We start from the raw sequence: 18,076 nt of genomic DNA on the forward strand, positions 1-18,076 counted from the left end.
GGAATGAAACACAAAAAACAAAATATAAAATACCTATAGAACTCAGTTTATCCAAATCAGACTTAATCATGCTGTTCAGAATATACACAACAGTCCCAATAAACAAACCCCTTTAAACACAGCAGAAATTAAACAGAGGTTTACAGGTTGAAGTTAGAAGGGCAGAAGGAGAGAGAGTTCAGCAGTCTGTTTCCACACCGCTCCTGCTGCACTGAACTGCTCAGCGAGACAGCTGGCCACACCCCCTTGACTTATAAAGGTTACTCCTAATATATAAAAGCTTTGGCCTAAAGTCTCATCTGTTTACATATAAACAAAAAGGCCTCTCAGTAAATCCTTTCGTCTCTTTACCAAACCCAGCCGTTTCAGAGCCCGAGCTGTTTCACAAACCCTCTGAAAGAACTAGGAACACTGTATCCTTGAGAAAAGGAACAGCTTTTAGAAAAAGGACCAGCTTTGTGACTGGTGTCAATCTTCTTGAGTGTTGTTAGAGCTGCACCCATCCAGGCAAGTGGGGAGTATTCCATCACACTCCTGACTTGTGCCTTGTAGATGGTGGATAGGCATGAAGGTGGTTTAGTGGTTTGCATCAGAAATTGGCTAGCTGAAAGAAGACAGAGGGTGGTGGTTGATGGGAAATGCTCATCCTGGAGCTCAGTTACCAGTGGTGTGCAGCAAGGATCTGTTTGTGGACCACTGCTGTTTGTCATTTTTATAAATGATCTGGATGTGGGCGTAGAAGGACGGGTTAGTAAATTTGCGGAAGACACTAAGGTAGGCAGAATTGTGGATACTGCTGAAGGATGTTGTGGGTTACAAAGAGATATAGATAAGATGCAGAGCTGGGCTAAGAAGTCGCAAATGGAGTTTAATTTGGAAAAGTGTGAGGTAGTTCACTTCAGAAGAAGTAACAGGAATGCAGAGTACTGGACTAATGGTAAAATTTTTGGCAGTGTAGATGAACAGAGGGATCTTGGTGTCCAGAGGCATAAATCCCTGAAATTTGCCACCCAAGTTGATAGGGTTGTTAAGATGGCATCTAGTGCTTTGGCATTTATTGGTGGGGGGATTGAGTTTCAGAGCCACAAGGTCATGCTTCAGCTGTACAAGACACTGGTGTGGCTGCACCTGAAGTATTGTGTGCAGTTCTGGTCACCGCATTATAGGAAGGAAGTGGAAGCTTTGGAAAGGGTTCAGAGGAGATTTACTAGGATGTTGCCTGGTACACAAGGAAGGTCTTATAAGGAAAGGCTGAGGGAACTGAGGCTGTTTTCACTGGAGACAAGAAGGTTGTGAAGTGACTTAATCGAGATGTATAAGATAATCAGAGGGTTAGATAGGTTGGACAGAGAGAGCCTTTTTCCTCGGATGGTGAAGGCTAACACGAGGGGACATAGCTTTAAATTGAAGCGTGTTAGATTTAGGACAGATATCAGGGGTAGTTTCTTTACTCAGAGAGTAGTCGAGGCATGGAGCGGCCTGCCTGTAACAGTAGGGGACTTGCAGATGTTGAGGGCATTTAAATGGTCATTGGACATAGATATGGATGAAAATGGAACGGTATAGATTAGATGGGCATCAGATTAATTTCACAGGTCAGCGCAACATTGAGGGCTGAAGGGCGTGTACTGCGCTGTGATGTTTTATGTTCTATGGTCTATGTTCTATGTTCTATGATTTGGGGAGTCAGGAGGTGAGTTATTTGCTGAAGTAATCCTAACCTCTGCCCTGCTCTTGTAGTCATTCTGTTTGCATGGTGAGTCTAGTTGAGTTTTTGGTCAATACTAACACTCACGATGTTGATCATATGACCACAAAGCCATAAGAAATAGGGACAGGAGTAGGCCATTCAGCCCCTCAGGCCTGCTCATCATTCAATAGGATCTTGGCTGATTTGACTTTCCTTCTCTCTCCCTGTAACCCTTGATTCTATCTCATCCTTAAATGTACAATGGTACTCTGCCTCTACAGCTCTCTCTGGCAAGGAGTTCCAAAGGCTCACAACCCCCTGAGAGAGGAAATTCCTCCTCATCTCAGTCTTAAATTGGTGCCCCTTTATTCTGAGACTATACCCTCTGGTCTTTGACTCTCTCACAGGGGGAGGGGGGAACATCCTTTCAGTAGCTTCCCTGTCAAACATCTTAACTAGTCCTCCTCGGATGCTGCCAGACCTGCTGTGCTTTTCCAGCGCCACAGTCCTCACTCTCTCCAAGCCTTTGAATTAGCTTCATCCACCCAAACCTGAAAGTCCCTGAATGCCATGGGACCAATCCACCCTAACCCGCACATCCTCTGACTGCAGGAGGAAACTGGGCTATCATCAGTTCTGCGGAAGGGTCAGTGGACCCGACATGTTAATTTCTATTTCTCTCCACAGGTGCTGCCAGACCTGCTGAGCTTTTCCAACAATTCCTGTTTTCAAATCCATTATTCTGCTCAGTTTTCCAATAGAGTTAAGTCATTCCAATTTTCCTTTGTTTGGTGTATGTTAACTGTAGGGCAAGAATAAAGTGAGTTTTGCTTCAAGCCAAGTAGTGTAACCAATCATGTTACATCTGGAACACAGCACCTTACAGTTGCCTTTAAATAAGATAAAAGCTAGGGCCTAGGCTATTTCTTTGACGCATTTGAAGAGAGTTTGGTCTAATCCATCACAACACAGACAGTCACCCAAGGCTGGAATCAAACCCAGGTCCCTGGTACTCTGAAGCAGTAACACTAACCATGTTACCCAGAGCAAGCCTGTTGAAGCTTGACTACTCCTGGAATGAATGTAGGAAACACAGCAACCAATTTACCTACAGTCCGCTCCACCCACAGTCCGCTCCACCAAGCAGCAAGGTGGTAATCAGCAAATAATTTACTTCTCGTGATCTTGTTTAAATAATAAACGTTGTTCAGGGTACTAGGGAGAAGGGTCCTTTGTCAGAGAGAGCAGGGATGGCTTGGGTTTATTGCTGCATCTGAAAGATAGAACCTCCAGCAAATGTTGCACTTATAACATTGCAAGACATCAGAACAGGACAAGACCATTCAGCCCGTCGAGGCTGTCCCACCATTCAATGAGATCAGGGCTGATCTGATAATCCTCAACTCCACCTTCCTGCCTTTTCCCCATAACCCTCCATTCCTTTCTTGATTGAAAATCTCAGCCTTGAATATCCCTCAGTGACCCAGCCTCGACAGCTCTCTGTGATCACGAATGCCACAGATGCACTCCCCTCTGAGAGAAGAAATTCATCTTTACCTGTGCCTTAAACTGGTGCCCCTTTACTCTGAGACTGTGCCCTCTGGTCCTGGACTCTCCCGTGAGGTGAAACAACCTTTCCACATCCACCCTGTCAAGGTCCCTATGAATCTTAGGGGTGGCTCAGTGGTTAGCACTGCTGCCTCATAGCGCCAGGGACCTGAGTTCGATTCCCACCCTGGGTGACTGTCTCTGTGGGGTTTACACATGCACCCCATGTCTGTGTGGGGTTTACACATGCACCCCCATGCCTGTGTGGTTTCCTCCAGATGCTCCAGTTATCTCCCACTAGCCAAAGATGGGAAATGCAGAGATAGGATTGGTCTGGGTGGGATGCTCTTCAGAGGGGTAGTATGGGGTAATGGCCTGTTCCATACTGTAGGGGTTCTTGTATATTTCAATAGGGCCACCTCTCATTATTTCCAATTTACTCTACCTCTCCTCACAAGACTCTACTTCTATACGTGAGGTCAACTACTGAACTGCTTCCAATGCCAGTCCACCTTTCCTTAGCTCAGGAGTCAGACTGTGGTCTGACTAGTGTTTTGTAGAGTTTTAGCAAAAGCCTCATGACTTTTAAATTCCATTAACAGAATCATAGGATCCCTACAGTGCAGTTCGAGGCCATTTGGCCCATTAGTCTGCATTGATCCTCCAAAGAGCGTCCCACCCTATCCCCATATTTCCCGTGGCTAATCCACCTAGCCTGCACATCCCTGGACATATACGGGGCAGTTTAGATGGTGGGAGGAAATTAGTTTATCCGGAGGAGACCCATGCAGACCTGGGTTGCAAATGCCACACAGCCAGTCACTCACCTCCCACTCCCCTCAGTGTATACTGTGCAATGGGATGATGATGATCTGGCACAGAACCTCAGTTTGTGCTGACTGCCATAATTGCACAGAACCATGGCTTGGAAACTGTCTTACGGCCCATTGTAAGCAGGCTGGTCAAAAACAGCTGTCTGACAGCACTAATCCCATCTTGCAGCAGTTGGCCCAGAGCCTTGTGTGCCAATGCTTGTTGTGCTCAGTGGTGACCAGCTGCACACAAGGGAATTCTGCTGTGTGGATGTGTGTGTGTGAGTGTGTGTGCGTGAGTGTGTGTGTGTAAGCGTGTGTGTGCCTGTGTGAGTGTGTGCATGTGTTTGTGTGTGTGTGAGTGGGTGTGTAAGCATGTGTCGGTCTCAGTGTGCGTGTGTATCTGTGAGTCTGTGTGTGTGTGTGAGAGAGTGTGTTTGTGTCTGTTGTGTGTATGCATGTGTGTGTGAGACAGAGTGTGCTTATGTGTGTGTGATTGTGTGCGTATGTGTATGTCTGTGTCTTTGTGCATGTCTGTGTGTGTGTAAATGAATGTGTGTACATGTGTTGGTGTGCATGTGTGGGTCTGTGTCTGTGTGTGTCTGCATGTGTGAGTGTGAGTGTCTGTGTATGTGTATCTGTGTGTGTGAGTGTGTGTGCATGTCAGCGTGTGAGTGTGAGTGTATCTGTGCTGTGTGTGTGTCTATGTGTGTCTTGTGTGTCTGTGTATATATGTGTGTGTGTGTTCTGTGTCTATGTGTGTGTGTGTTCTGTGTCTATGTGTGTGCGTGTCTGTGTGAGTGTGTGTGTGTGTGTGTTCTGTGTCTATGTGTGTGTGTGTCTGTGTGAGTGTGTGTATCTGCATGTGTGAGTGTGAGTGTCTGTGTATGTGTATCTGTGTGTGTGAGTGTGTGTGCATGTCAGCGTGTGGGTGTGAGTGTATCTGTGCTGTGTGTGTGTCTATGTGTGTCTTGTGTGTCTGTGTGTATGTGTGTGTTCTGTGTCTATGTGTGTGTGTGTCTGTGTGAGTGTGTGTGTGTGTGTATCTGTGTGAGTGTGTGTATCTGCATGTGTGAGTGTCTGTGTATGTGTGTGTGTGTGCATGCAAGTGTGTGAGTGTGTATCTGTGCTGTGTGTGTGTCTCTGTGTGTCTTGTGTGTGTGTGTGTGTGTGTGTGTTTGTGTCTATATATGTGTGTCTGTGTGTGTGTATGTGTGTGTGTCTCTATGTGTGTGTGAGTGCGTGTGTGTGCATGTGTGTGTATGTGTGTGCATGTGTGTGTGTGTGGTAATGCCTGGACCTCCAGCTGAAACCCATCCCTGTGTCTGACCACACCAGAGGCAAGAAAGCTATTGTAATTAATCCTGGCAACTCACTCACCCTCCCAACCATTGGCTCAGTCTGAAAGAGGCAGTAAGGAAACTAACATCCAGCTATTTCTGGTACACTTTCTAAAAGAAAACTAGCTTATCAGTGACCCTGAGCTCTTCACCAAAGACCAAGTTCCCTCGCTATATCTACACTGACGCCATTTAGCAATGAGCAGACAGCAGAGCTGACATCGAAAATATCGCATTCGATAAATCTCGAATCTGCAGCCAAGATAAACAGCGCAGGCCTTCAGTACGATAAGAAGAGTCATTGCTGGCGTGTAGAAGAGGGAAAGGGTTGAACAACAGCAATCAGGGCTGGGGGAATCAGTAAGTGAACACTGAGAGTTCCCCTTCAGAGATGCAATTGTTGCAGAGCAAGCTATAGAAAGTGGAAGAGGAATGAACCCTTTGGCCCACAATATTGTGCCAAACATAATGTTAAATTAAGTTAATCCCTTCTGCCTCCCCTTGGTCCATATCCCTTAATTCCTTGCCTATTGTATTATGCCCCTATTGTATCTGCCTCCACCCCCATCCCTGGCAGTGTGTTCCACACTCCTACCACTCTCTGTGTAAATAACTTGCCCCTCACATCTCATTTGAACTTTCCCCCTCTCACCTTAAATACATGCCCCTGGTAGGAGGCATTTCAACTCTGGGAAAAAAGATTCTGACCATCAACCATATCCATGCATCCCATAATTTTATAAACTTCCATCAAGTCTCCCCTCAGCCTCTGCTGCTCCAGAGAAAAGAACCCCAGGTTTTCTAGCCTCTCACTATAGCTCATGCCCTGTGATCCAGGCAGCATCCAGGTAAACCCGTTCTACACCCTCTCCGATGCCCCCACATCCTTCCTGTAATGTGGTGACCAGAACTGAATACAATACTCTAAGAGTGGCCTAACCAAAATCTTCTAAAGCTGTAACATAACATCCTGACTCTTCTACAGGGAGTTATTCTATAGTGCCACGGCGGCATTCCAGTGAAACCTCACTTCTGACTAGATATAATGGGGCCTCACAATCACTCAAAACTCATCCAATAATCTAACACTATGCATAACACTATATAACATTAACAAAACAAAAGTTTATTTAACACATTACATTTAAAAACGTTGTTAATGCAGGGGTAGAGGGTCATCATGGTGCAGAAGGTAGACTCCCTCACCCCTGTGAAGTGAGCTATATCACATATTTTTTCCTTACGCTCAAATGCTTTATAATAACTCGCCTTACTTTTAGGTTCACCACCTGCAATTTTATCATCGGGAGGCTTCTAGCTAACATTCTTGTCACTATGCCCCTCCATTTTTTTCAAAAACAGGGATAATCCAGGTGTAATGTACCTTTCACAGAAAGCTGCTCTATGTATCTCTCTCAGAAAGCTGGTCTCTGTACAGTATCTCACTCAGAAAGCTGCACTCTATACGCTATCTCAGAAAGCGACTGTCTGGAAAATATCTCTCTCAGAAAGTCGCTCTCTGTATAGTGTCCCTCTCGCAAAACTGCTCTCTGTACATTACCACAGAAAGCTAATACCTGGACAGTGTTTCAGAAACTGTTCTCTGTACAATCTCTCTCTCTCGGAAAGCGGCTCTCTGCACAGCACTTCAGAAAGCTACTCTCAGTACAGTATCTGTCTCAGAAATCTGCTCTCTGTACAGTGGGTGTCACAGTGGCACAGTGGTTAGCACTGCTGCCTCACAGTGCCAGAGACCCGGGTTCAATTCCCGACAGTATTTGGACTGTCTGTGTGGAGTTTGCACATTCTCCCTGTGTCTGCGTGGGTTTCCTCCCACAGTCCAAAATTGTGCAGGTCAGGTGAATTGGCCATGCTAAGTTGCCTGTAGTGTTAGGCGAAGGGGTAAATGTAGGGGAATGGGTCTGGGTGGGTTGCGCTTTGGCGGGTCGGTGTGGACTTGTTGGGCTGAAGGGCCTGTTTCCACACTGTAAAAAAAAAAGAAAAAGTATCTCAGAAAGCTGCTGTCTGTGCAGTACCTCAGAAGGTGGCTGTCAGTACAGTATCTCTCTCAGAAAGCTGCTGTCTGTGCAGTACCTCAGAAGGTGGCTGTCAGTACAGTATCTCTCTCAGAAAGCTGCTGTCTGTGCAGTATCTTAGAGAGCTGATCTCTGTACAGCATCTCTATCAGAAATCTGCACTCTGTACGTTATCTCAGAAAGCTGCTCTCTGTACAATATCTCTCTCAGAACGTTGCTCCCTGTACACTATTTCTCGCAAAGCTACTCTCTGTGCAGTACTACAGAAATCTGCTCTTTGTTGAGTATCTGTCAGTAAGCTGCAGTCTGTGCAGAATCTCAGAAAGCTGCTCTCTGACAGTATCTCTCTCAGAAAGTTGCTCTCTGTACAGTACCTCAGAAAACTGGTCTTTTTACAGTATCTACTACAGAAAGAGGTTCTCTGTAAAGTACCTCAGAAAGCTGTATCTCCCTCAGAAAGCTGTGTTCTGCACAGTACCCTCCAACCATAAGCTGCTCTCTGTACAGTACCTCAGAAAGCTGTTATCTGTACAGTATCTCAAAAAAACTGCTCTCTGTACAGTCCCTCATTAAGCTGCTCCCTGTACAGTATCTCTCTCAGATAGCTGCTATCTGTGCAACACCTCAGAAAGCTTGTCTCTGTACAGTATCCATTGCAGAAAGTTACTGTCTGTACTGTGTCTCAGAAAGCTGCTCTCTGTACAGTATCTCTCTCAGATAGCTGCTCTCTCTGCCGTACCTCAGAAAGCTGATCTTTGTACATTATCCCAGAAAGGTGTTTTCTTCAGTATCTCTCTCAGAAAGCTGCTTGGAATACAGTATCTGAGAAAGCTCCTCTCTGTACACTATCTCTCTCAGAAAGGTCTCATTTATACACTATCTCCAAAACCTGCTGTCTGTACAGTATCTCTCTCAGAAAGCTGTTCCCTGTACAGTACCCCTCACAGAAAGCTGCTCCCTGTATAGTACCTCAGAAACTTCTCTCTGTACAGTATCTCAGAAAGCTTCTCTCCGTAATGTATCTCCCTCAGAAAGCTGCTATATGTACAGTATCTCCCTCAGAAAGCTGCTCTGTGTGCAGTATTCCTCACAGAAAGCTTGTCTCTGACTGTATCTACTACAGAAAGCTGCTCTCTGTACTGTGTCTCAGGAAGCTGGTCTTTGTACAGTATCTCTCCCAGAAAGTTGCTTTCTGTACAGTACCTCAGAAATCTGTCTCTGTACAGGATCTCTGTCCGAAAGCTGCTCTTTGTACAGTACCTCAGAAAGTTGTGCTCTGTAACTATCTCTCTCAGAAAGCTGCTCTTTATACTGTACCACAGAAAGCTGCTCCCTGTACAGTACCTCAGAAAGCTGCTCTCTGTACATTATCCCAGAAAGTTGCTCTCTTCACTATCTCTCTCAGAACACTGCTCTGAATACAGTACCTCAGAAAGCTGTTCTCTGTATACTATCTCCCTCAGAAATCTACCTTCTGTGCGGTGTCTCCCTCAGAAAGCTGCCTGTGTACAGTATCTCTTAGAAAGGTGCTCCCTGTACAGTACCTTAGAAAGCTTTCACATGTACAATATCTCTCTTAGAAAGTTGTTCTCTGTAGAGTACCTCAGAAAGCTGCTCTCTTCAGTATCTCTCTCAGAATGCTGCTCTGAATACAGTACCTCAGAAAGCTGTTCTCTGTACAGTATCTCTCTCATAAAGCTGCTCTGAACGCAGTATTTCAAAAAGCTGCTCTCGATCCAGTATCCCTCTCAGTACGCTGCTCTCTGTACAGTACCTCAGAAAGGTGCTCTCTATATAATATCTATCACAGAAAGCTGCTCTCTGTGGAGTACCTCAGGAAGCTGATCTCTGTATAGTATCTCTCGCAGAGATCTAGAGAGCAGCTTTCTGAGGTACTGTACAGAGAGCAGCTTTCTGAGGTACTGCACAAACAGCTGCTTTCTGTAGTAGATACTGTAAAGAGACCAGTACAGTAACTCTTTCAGAAAGCTGCTCTCTGCACAGCACCTGGGAAGGCTGGTCTCTGTGGAGTACCTCAGGAAGCTGGTCTCTTTACATTTCTACTACAGAAAGCAGCTGTACAGGATCTCTGTAAGAAAGCTGCTCTCTGTACAGTACTTCAGAAAGATGCTCTGTGTACAATACCTCAGAAATATGCTCCCTGTACAGTATCTCTCTCAGAAAGGTGCTCCCTGTACAGTACCTCAGAAAACTACTCTCTGTACACTATCTCTCTCCGAAAGCTGTTTACTCTACAGTACCTCAGAAAGCAGCTCTCAGTACAGTTCCTTGAAAAGCTGCTCTCTGTGCAGTATTGATCAGAGAAAGCTGCTTTGTGTACAGTATCTCAGAAAAATGTTCTGTGTACAGTAACTTTCTCAGAGAGCTGCTCTCTATACAATACCTCAGAAAGCCGCTCTCTGTACGGTACCTCAGAAAGCCGCTCTCTATGCAATACCTCCAAAAGCTGCTCTCTGTACAGTATTGATCACAGAAAGCAGCTCTCAGTACAGTATCCCTCTCAGAAAGTCGCTAGCTGTACAGTACCTCAGAAAGCTTGTCTCTGTACAGTACCTCAGAAAGATGCTCTCTCTACAGTATCTCTCTCAGAAAAATGTCTCTGAACAGTATCTCTCTCAGAAAGCTACTTTCTGTACAGTACCTCAGAAAACTACTCTCTGTACACTATCTCCCTCCGAAAGCTGTTTACTCTACAGTACCTCAGAAAGCTGCTCTCAGTACAGTTCCTCAGAAAGCTGCTCTTTATGCAGTAACCCAGAAAGATGTTCTCTAAACAGTATCTCTCTCAGAATGCTGGTCTCTGTGCAGTATTGATCAGAGAAAGCTTCTTTCTGTACAGTACCTGAGAAAGCTGCTCTCTGTACAGTATCTCAGAATGATGCTCTGTGTACAGTATCTCTCTCAGAAAGCCGCTCTCTGTACAGTACCTCAGAAAGTCGCTCTCTGTACAGTACCTCAGATACCTGCTCTCTGTACAGTATTTTCTCTCAGAACGCTGCTCTCTGTACAGTACCTCAGAAAGCCGCTCTCTGTACAGTACCTCAGAAAGCCGCTCTCTGTACAGTACCTCAGATACCTGCTCTCTGTACAGTATTTTCTCTCAGAACGCTGCTCTCTGTACAGTACCTCAGAAAGCTGCTCTCTGTACAGTATCTTAGAAGGCTGCTCTCTATACATTATCCCAGAAAACTGCTCTCTTCAGTATCTCTCTCAGAAAGCTGCTTGAAACACAATATCTGAGAAAGCTCCTCTCTGTACACTATCTCTGTCAACAGGGTCTCCTCTATACGCTACCTCCAAAACCTGCTGTCTGTACAGTATCTCTGTCAGAAAGCTTCTCTCTGTACATTATCTCAGAAAGCTGCTCTCTTCAGTATCTCTCTCAGAAAACTGCTGTCTGTACAGTATCTCTCTCTGAAAGCTGCTCTTTTTATGGTATCTCTCAAAAAGCTGCTCTCTGTACATTATCCCTGTCAGAAGCTGCTCTCTGTACAGTGTTGATCATAGAAAGCTACTTTCAGTACAGTACCTGAGAAAAATGCTCTCTGAACTGCATCTGTCTCAGAAAGCTGGTCTTTGCACAGTATCTCAGAAAGCTGGTCTCTGTACAGTATCTCAGAAAGGTGCTCTCTGCACAGTATCTCAGAAAGGTGCCCTCTGTACAGTATCTCAGAAAGCTGAGCTCTGTACAGTATCTCAGAAAGCTGGTCTCTGTACAGTATCTCAGAAAGGTGCTCTCTGCACAGTATCTCAGAAATCTGCCCTCTGTACAGTATCTCAGAAAGCTGAGCTCTGTACAGTATCTCTCTCAGAATGCTGTTCTCTGTACAGTACCTCAGAAAGCTGTTACATGTACACTATCTCTCTCAGAAAGCTTTTCTCTGTTCATTATCCCAGAAAGCAGCTTTCTTCAGTATCTCTCTCAGAACGCTGCTGTGAATACAGTACCTCAGAAAGCTGCTCTCTGCATAGTATCTCTCTCAGAAAGTTGCTCTCTGTGCAGAATCCCACTCAGAAAGCGCTCTCTGTACAGTATCTCTGTCAGAAAGCTGCAAACTGCACGGTATCTCTCTCATTCCTGATGAAGGGCTTTTATCTGAAACATCGATTTTCCTCAGATGCTGCCTGACCTGCAGTGCTTTTCCGGCACCACTCTTATCTTGACAGTAACTATCTCTCTCAGGGAGCTGCTCTCTGTGCAGTATCTCTCACAGGAAGCTGTTCTGTGTACAGTATCTCTCTCAGGAAGCTGCTCTCTGTACAGTACCCCTCACAGACAGCTGTTGTGATGGCAGCTGACATCGGTGCATGCTCAGCATGAAATGCACAAACCAATCGCCGCTGCAATCACGGTATTGCCAATGGGTAAGCGTTCCCAAAACTTCCATTCCTTATTTACTTCGCAACAGGCTACTAGACTAGGTGGGATTGAGATTCACAAGGAAGAGGTATTAGAAATCCTGCAGAGTGTGAAAATAGATAAGTCCCCTGGGCCGGATGGGATTTATCCTAGGATCCTCTGGGAAGCCAGGGAGGAGATTGCCGAGCCTTTGGCATTGATCTTTAAATCGTCATTGTCTACAGGAATAGTGCCAGAGGACTGGAGGGTAGCAAATGTGGTTCCCCTGTTCAAGAAGGGGAGTAGAGACAATCCTGGTAATTATAGACCAATGAGCCTTACTTCAGTTGTTGGTAAAGTGTTGGAAAAGGTTATAAGAGATAGGATTTATAATCATCTAGAAAATAATAATTTGATTAGGGATAGTCAGCACAGTTTTGTGAAGGGGAGGTCGTGCCTCACAAACCTTATTGAATTCTTTGAGAAGGTGACCAAACAGGTAGATGAGAGTAAACCAGTTGATGTGGTGTATATGGATTTCAGCAAGGCGTTCAATGAGGTTCCCCACAGTAGGCTGTTGTACAAAATGCGGAGGAATGGGATTGTGGGAGATATAACAGTTTGGATCAGTAATTGGCTTGCTGAAAGAAGACAGAAGGTGGTGGTTGATGGGAAATGTTCATCCTGGAGTCCAGTTACCAGTGGTGTACCGCAAGGGTTGGTGTTGGGTCCACTGCTGTTTGTCATTTTTATAAACGACCTGGATGAGGGCGTAGAAGGGTGCGTTAGTAAATTTGCAGACGACACTAAAGTCGGTGGAGTTGTGGATAGTGACGAAGGATGTTGTAGGTTACAGAGAGACATAGATAAGCTGCAGAGCTGGGCTGAGAGGTGGCAAATGGAGTTTAATGCAGACAAGTGTGAGGTATTTCACTTTGGTCGGAGCAACAGGAATGCAGAGTACTGGGCTAATGGTAAGATTCTTGGTAGTGTAGATCAGCAGAGACATCTCGGTGTCCAGGTACACAGATCCTTGAAAGTTGCCACCCAGGTCGACAGGGTAGTGAAGAAGGCATACAGTGTTTTAGCTTTTATTAATAGAGGGATCGAGTTCCAGAATCATGAGGTTATGCTGCAGCTGCACAAAACTCTAGTATGGCCGCACCTGGAGTATTGTGTACAGTTCTGGTCACCGCATTATAGGAAGGATGTGGAAACTTTGGAAAGGGTGCAGAGGAGATTTATTAGGATGTTGCCTGGTATGGAGGGAAGGTCTTATGAGGAAAGGCTGAGGGACTTAAGGCTGTTTTCGTTAGAGAGAAGAAGGTTGAGAGGTGACTTAATAGAGACGTATAAGATAATCAGAGGGTTAGATAGGGTGGACAAAGAGAGCCTTTTTCCAAGTATGGCGACAGCGAGCACGAGGGGGTATAGCTTTAAATTGAGGGGTGATAGATATAGGACAGATGTCAGAGGTACTTTCTTTACTCAGAGTAGTAAGGGTATGGAATGCTTTGCCTGCAACGGTAGTGGATTCGCCAACTTTAAGTACATTTAAGTCGTCATTGGACAAGCATATGGATGTACATGGAATAGTGTAGGTTAGATGGGCTTCAGATTGGTATGACAGGTCGGTGCAACATTGGGGGCTGAAGGGCCTGTACTGTACTGTAATGTTCTATGTTCTAATGTTCTATAATGAGCAAATTGTGCTGCCGGAACACACGATATCTGTGAACTACGCAAGCTTAATTCTCTGTCTAACAAAGACAAGCATACCATACTCTATCTTTACCCACCCGATCTACCTGTGTGGCCACTTTCAGAGAGTTATGGACTTGAACCCCAAGATCCCTCTGTACATCAATGCCGTTCAGGTCCTGCCTTTAACTGCATACCTTTCCTTAACATTTGATCTCTCAAAGTGCAGCACCTCACACTTACCCAGATTAAACTCCACCTGCCATTTCTCCGCCCATATCTGTAACTGATCTATATCCTGTGACAATCTTCTACACTATCCATAACTCCACCAACCTTTGTATCGTCTGCAGACTTACTAACCTGCTCATCTACATTTTCATCCAAGTTTTATATCTATCACAAACAGCAGAGGTCCAAGTACGGATTCCTGTGGAACACCACTAGTCACGGACATCTAACCTGAAAACACCCTACCCTCTGCCTTCTCTGTGTTAGGACATGGGTAAACTCCACCTGTTAATTTAAACCAGCAACACAGAAATGGTTTAACCAGTGCTGTAATCTGTTAAAATCCGAGAGACCAAGAACTATCCCAAAGGTCACTATGTAAAGTAAAAATTAACAAACTTTTTTTTAAAGTCTAACAGAGAATAATTAACTGACAACTGTTTACAACTCCTTTCTATAACCTATTTTTTACTTACCCTTCTATAATATTGGTCCAATAAAACCCACAATGAAGATTTACAGAAATATTCAAATTTGGAAACCAACCTGCTGTTGAATCTTCTCTTTGTATCTTCCTGTGTCATCTTTCCTTCTTCTTAGGATTTCTAGGTAAAGGTACCTTTAAGAGAGCTATTCTGCGGGCAATCTGCATATGTTGGTTGCTTGGCAGTTCTCCCCCAACTGTTCATTTTTTGCTGGTCTTTTCACTGTTTTCATTTCAGATAATTTCATTGCTTTTAATATTGTCAAAATACTAAACTCAAACTTGATTGGAGTTTAGTATCTTGGAGCATAATTTAAACTGATTGGCCAAATTTGTGTTTGTTTTTGTCTCAAAGCAACCCAGGTATTGCTAGCTGCTGGACCAAATGTCACATTGTAAATTCTTCAGCACTCTGTGCGCCTGCTAATTCCTTCAAATCTCTTAAAGATACAGTCCACCCCTACACCTTCATAACATATGAGAAAGCCAATTCTGAATCCACACAGGCAATTCACCCTGGATCCCATGCATCCTAATCTTCTGGATGAGCCTACCATGTCGAAAGCCTTACTAAACTCTATGTAGACAACATTCGCTGCTCTATCCTCAATTGATCACCTTCATCACCTGCTCGAAAAATTCAATCAAGTTCATAAGACATGACCTGCCGTGCACAAAGCCATGCTGACTGTCACCTAATTAGTCATGCTTTTCCAAATACACATCAATCCTATTCCTAAGAATTCTCTCCAATAACTTCCCAACCACTGATGTGAGACTCACTGGCCTATAGTTTCCTGGTTCCCTTGATTGAACAGAGAAGGGAATATCGTTAACACAATCTCTCAGGCCGGAGGGTAATGGCTGCACAGCTGATTCTCTCTGTTTGAGAAAACACAGAGAACCATAGAATCATCACGGCACAGAACGAAACCCTTTGTTCTTTCAAGCCGATGATGAACAAATGTACCATTTCGAACAACCTGCGTCTCCAGCACTCTGTGAAGTGCATTTCTACTGTTTCTATCTGGTAACCCTAACCCTATTGCAGGCTCTGTGAAGGCTAACAGCTCAAAGTTCAATTCACTTCCGCTCCCTCTTCAGGACAACAATGGAGCAGCTATCTTTCCCTTCGTCAAACCTTCTCCCTGTTCCCCGGACTCCCCAATGGGTGACAGGTCCACAGCCAACTCTCGCCTGCCCTCTAATCACTTCCCCATGGGATTGTGAGTCCCGTTGACACGGCACCTTCAGCCCATCAGGTCTGTACTGCCGAGGCTACACTAAATCGACATTAGTCTCACTTTCCTGCATTCGGAAATGTGATGACCATTTTCCCACGCTCCCACCCACAGCCTCGAAAGTTACGACATGTGCTCACCCAGGTATGTTGTAAGGTTGTAAGGTTTCTCTGCCTCAACTCCCCCCTCCCAGCCTTGCGTTCCAGACTCTCACAGCCCTCTGGATGGAGTAGGCTTTTCCTCAAGTCCTGTCTAAACCTCCTGCTTTTCATTTTCAAATGATACCATCTTGTTACTGACCCTCGACTAAAGGGACCAACTACTTTCCAGTCACTCTGTCCTTGTCCCTCATAATCCAATACACCTCTATCAGACTCCACCCCAGCCTCTCTGCTCCATAGAAAACATCCCAAGCGTATCCAGCCTCTGTTCATCGCTGAAATGCTCCATCCCAGGCAGCATCCTGGTGAATCGCCCCTGTACCCCCCCCCCCCCCCCCCCGCCCCCCCAGTGCACTCACATCCTTCCTACAGTCTGGGGACCAGAACTGTACACAGTCCTCCAGCCGCAGCCTCACCAGAGTCCTGTACAGCCCCAACATACCTTCCCAGCTCTAATAATCTATGACTGATAAAGACAAGTATGTTGCCTTAACTACTCTATTTCTGCTTTCAGGGGAGAAAAAACATTCCAAGGTCCCTCCGTTCCTCTGAGCTTCCTAGTGTCCTGTCATTCACTGCTGAAAATGTGTTGCTGGAAAAGCGCATCAGGTCAGGCAGCATCCAAGGAGCAGGAGAATCGACGTTTCGGGCATGAGCCTGAAGAAGGGCTCATGCCCGAAACGTCGATTCTCCTGCTCCTTGGATGCTGCCTGACCTGCTGCGCTTTTCCAGCAACACATTTTCAGCTCTGATCTCCAGCATCTGCAGTCCTCACTTTCTCCTCCTGTCATTCACTGAGTACTCCCTTGTCTTGTTGCTCCTTCCAAAGTGCTCCTTCCAAAGTGCGTTAAAATCCTCGAACCCCTCTCCCTAACAACACTGTGGGAGTCCGAACATTATGAGGACAGCAGTGGTTCTAGGAGGTGGCTCATCACTCGTTCCCCAGAGCAGTTGGTGATGGGCAACAGTTGCTGCTCCAGCCAGCGATAGTCAGAGAGCAGGAAACAATGTGATAAATGTACTGATCTGGTGCAGTGAAGTAGGGAGAGGAGAAGTTAGTGGGTTAGTTGAGCCGAATGAGCTGCCCAAGTATTGATGCACATCCAAAATGGCGGTCAGAGTAGGACGACAGTATTTGGGCTCCTGTACCTGGGCCTCCTCCAATCCAGCCTGCTTTTCTCTTTGACTTTTTGCTTTCGCTCTTTCTCCCTCTCTTTTTCCTTTCCTTTTTCTTTTCTTTGAAGTCTTTCACGGTGGGACCATCAACATCGGCACGGCTGTGCCAAATGGCGGCAGCCTCCCGGCAGTATGAGGCAGCAGCAGCAAGAACGTGGCCCCTCCTGGTGGCTGGCGGTGGTAGTGACGGCAAAGCTCCTTCTGGCCTTGAGGTGGGCGGCAGGCCCATGAACGTGGCTCCGCCTGGTGGGCGATGTGAGACCCGCAGGCTGGCTGACCATTCCACGCAGCCTTTTTGAGATGGGACTTGAAGAAGATCTGGAGGTTTTTCTCTCCTTTTGGCTCTGTTTCTGCTGTTTCTCTTGTCATTTTTTTGTTTATCAAATTGTGCTTTTGTAACCAAGGTGGCTTCGGGAGGATGGTGACTTTGTACACCTTACACTGTCAGCTTTTGTTCTTATAACTGAGCGCACCCATCCTAAGAAGTACAGTTTGCACTATGTAGGGCGGTCGATTGCTGTTTGCTTCTAAACTTGTGCTAGATTTTACAATCCAATGATGTCTGTTTAACTTCTACAAACTGATAGAGTGACAGGGTGGTAGGAATGTTCATGCATTAATCTCATTTACGATGGAAGTCTTGACAGTACAAATTACAGAATAGATGTGAATCATTTCTGGACTTTCTCTTTGCCGGACGAATGCGCCATTCCTTAATTTTTAACCGATGACAGCGAGAACTCCAAGAGGCCCATTCTGATAGAGTCTCTTCTGGGAGGTGTCAGCGTCTGGCTCTGTGACAAAGACGGAAATGTCCAAAACAAAGCCAGCTTGGCAGGGCTGAGCAGTTAGTGTTATGGACCAGACCAAATCCCCACAAAACATCGTCAAGGAGATCGCACACACCCCAGCTTTTATCTTATTTAAGAGTGTAAGGTACTGCATTCCAGGTGCGATTCAATGGGTCAACAATTAAACTTTAAGCAAAACACACTTTACTCTTACAACCACCGTTAAATAAAAACAATACAAATCAAGAATTTATGTAACTATAACTATCAGAATATTTATCAAGATAATATACTATTCAACGGTCCGAGTTATAGGGAGAGGTCTAACCAGCTAGGACATTTTGTTCGAGCGTAGGAGGCTGAGGGGATGAAGTAGATTGGTTAGCAAGGATAGATCTCATGGAATACTGGGAGAACCAGGCATTTGGATACAGAACTGGCTCAAAGGTAGAAGACAGAGGGTGGTGGTGGAGGGTTGTTTTTCGGACTGGAGGCCTGTGACCAG

The 18,076-nt window shown here is 45.4% G+C and overlaps 1 protein-coding gene across 1 annotated transcript in view; it reads left to right on the forward strand.

The window, feature by feature from the left end:
* LOC148150017 (uncharacterized) overlaps positions 1–17,079 on the forward strand; it is a 173,571-nt gene extending 156,492 nt beyond the window's left edge. Inside the window, exon 3 of the mRNA XM_087987770.1 lies at positions 16,849–17,079. Within this exon, the coding sequence (XP_087843896.1) occupies positions 16,849–17,079 (231 nt within the window). The remainder of the gene's footprint in view (positions 1–16,848) is intronic.
* The last annotated feature ends 997 nt before the right edge of the window (positions 17,080–18,076 follow it).

Source organism: Chiloscyllium plagiosum, unplaced genomic scaffold (assembly GCF_037043375.1).
Source record: "Chiloscyllium plagiosum isolate Xiang-an unplaced genomic scaffold, Cpla_swu_hap1 HiC_scaffold_5, whole genome shotgun sequence".
Taxonomy (NCBI): Eukaryota; Metazoa; Chordata; class Chondrichthyes; order Orectolobiformes; family Hemiscylliidae; genus Chiloscyllium; species Chiloscyllium plagiosum.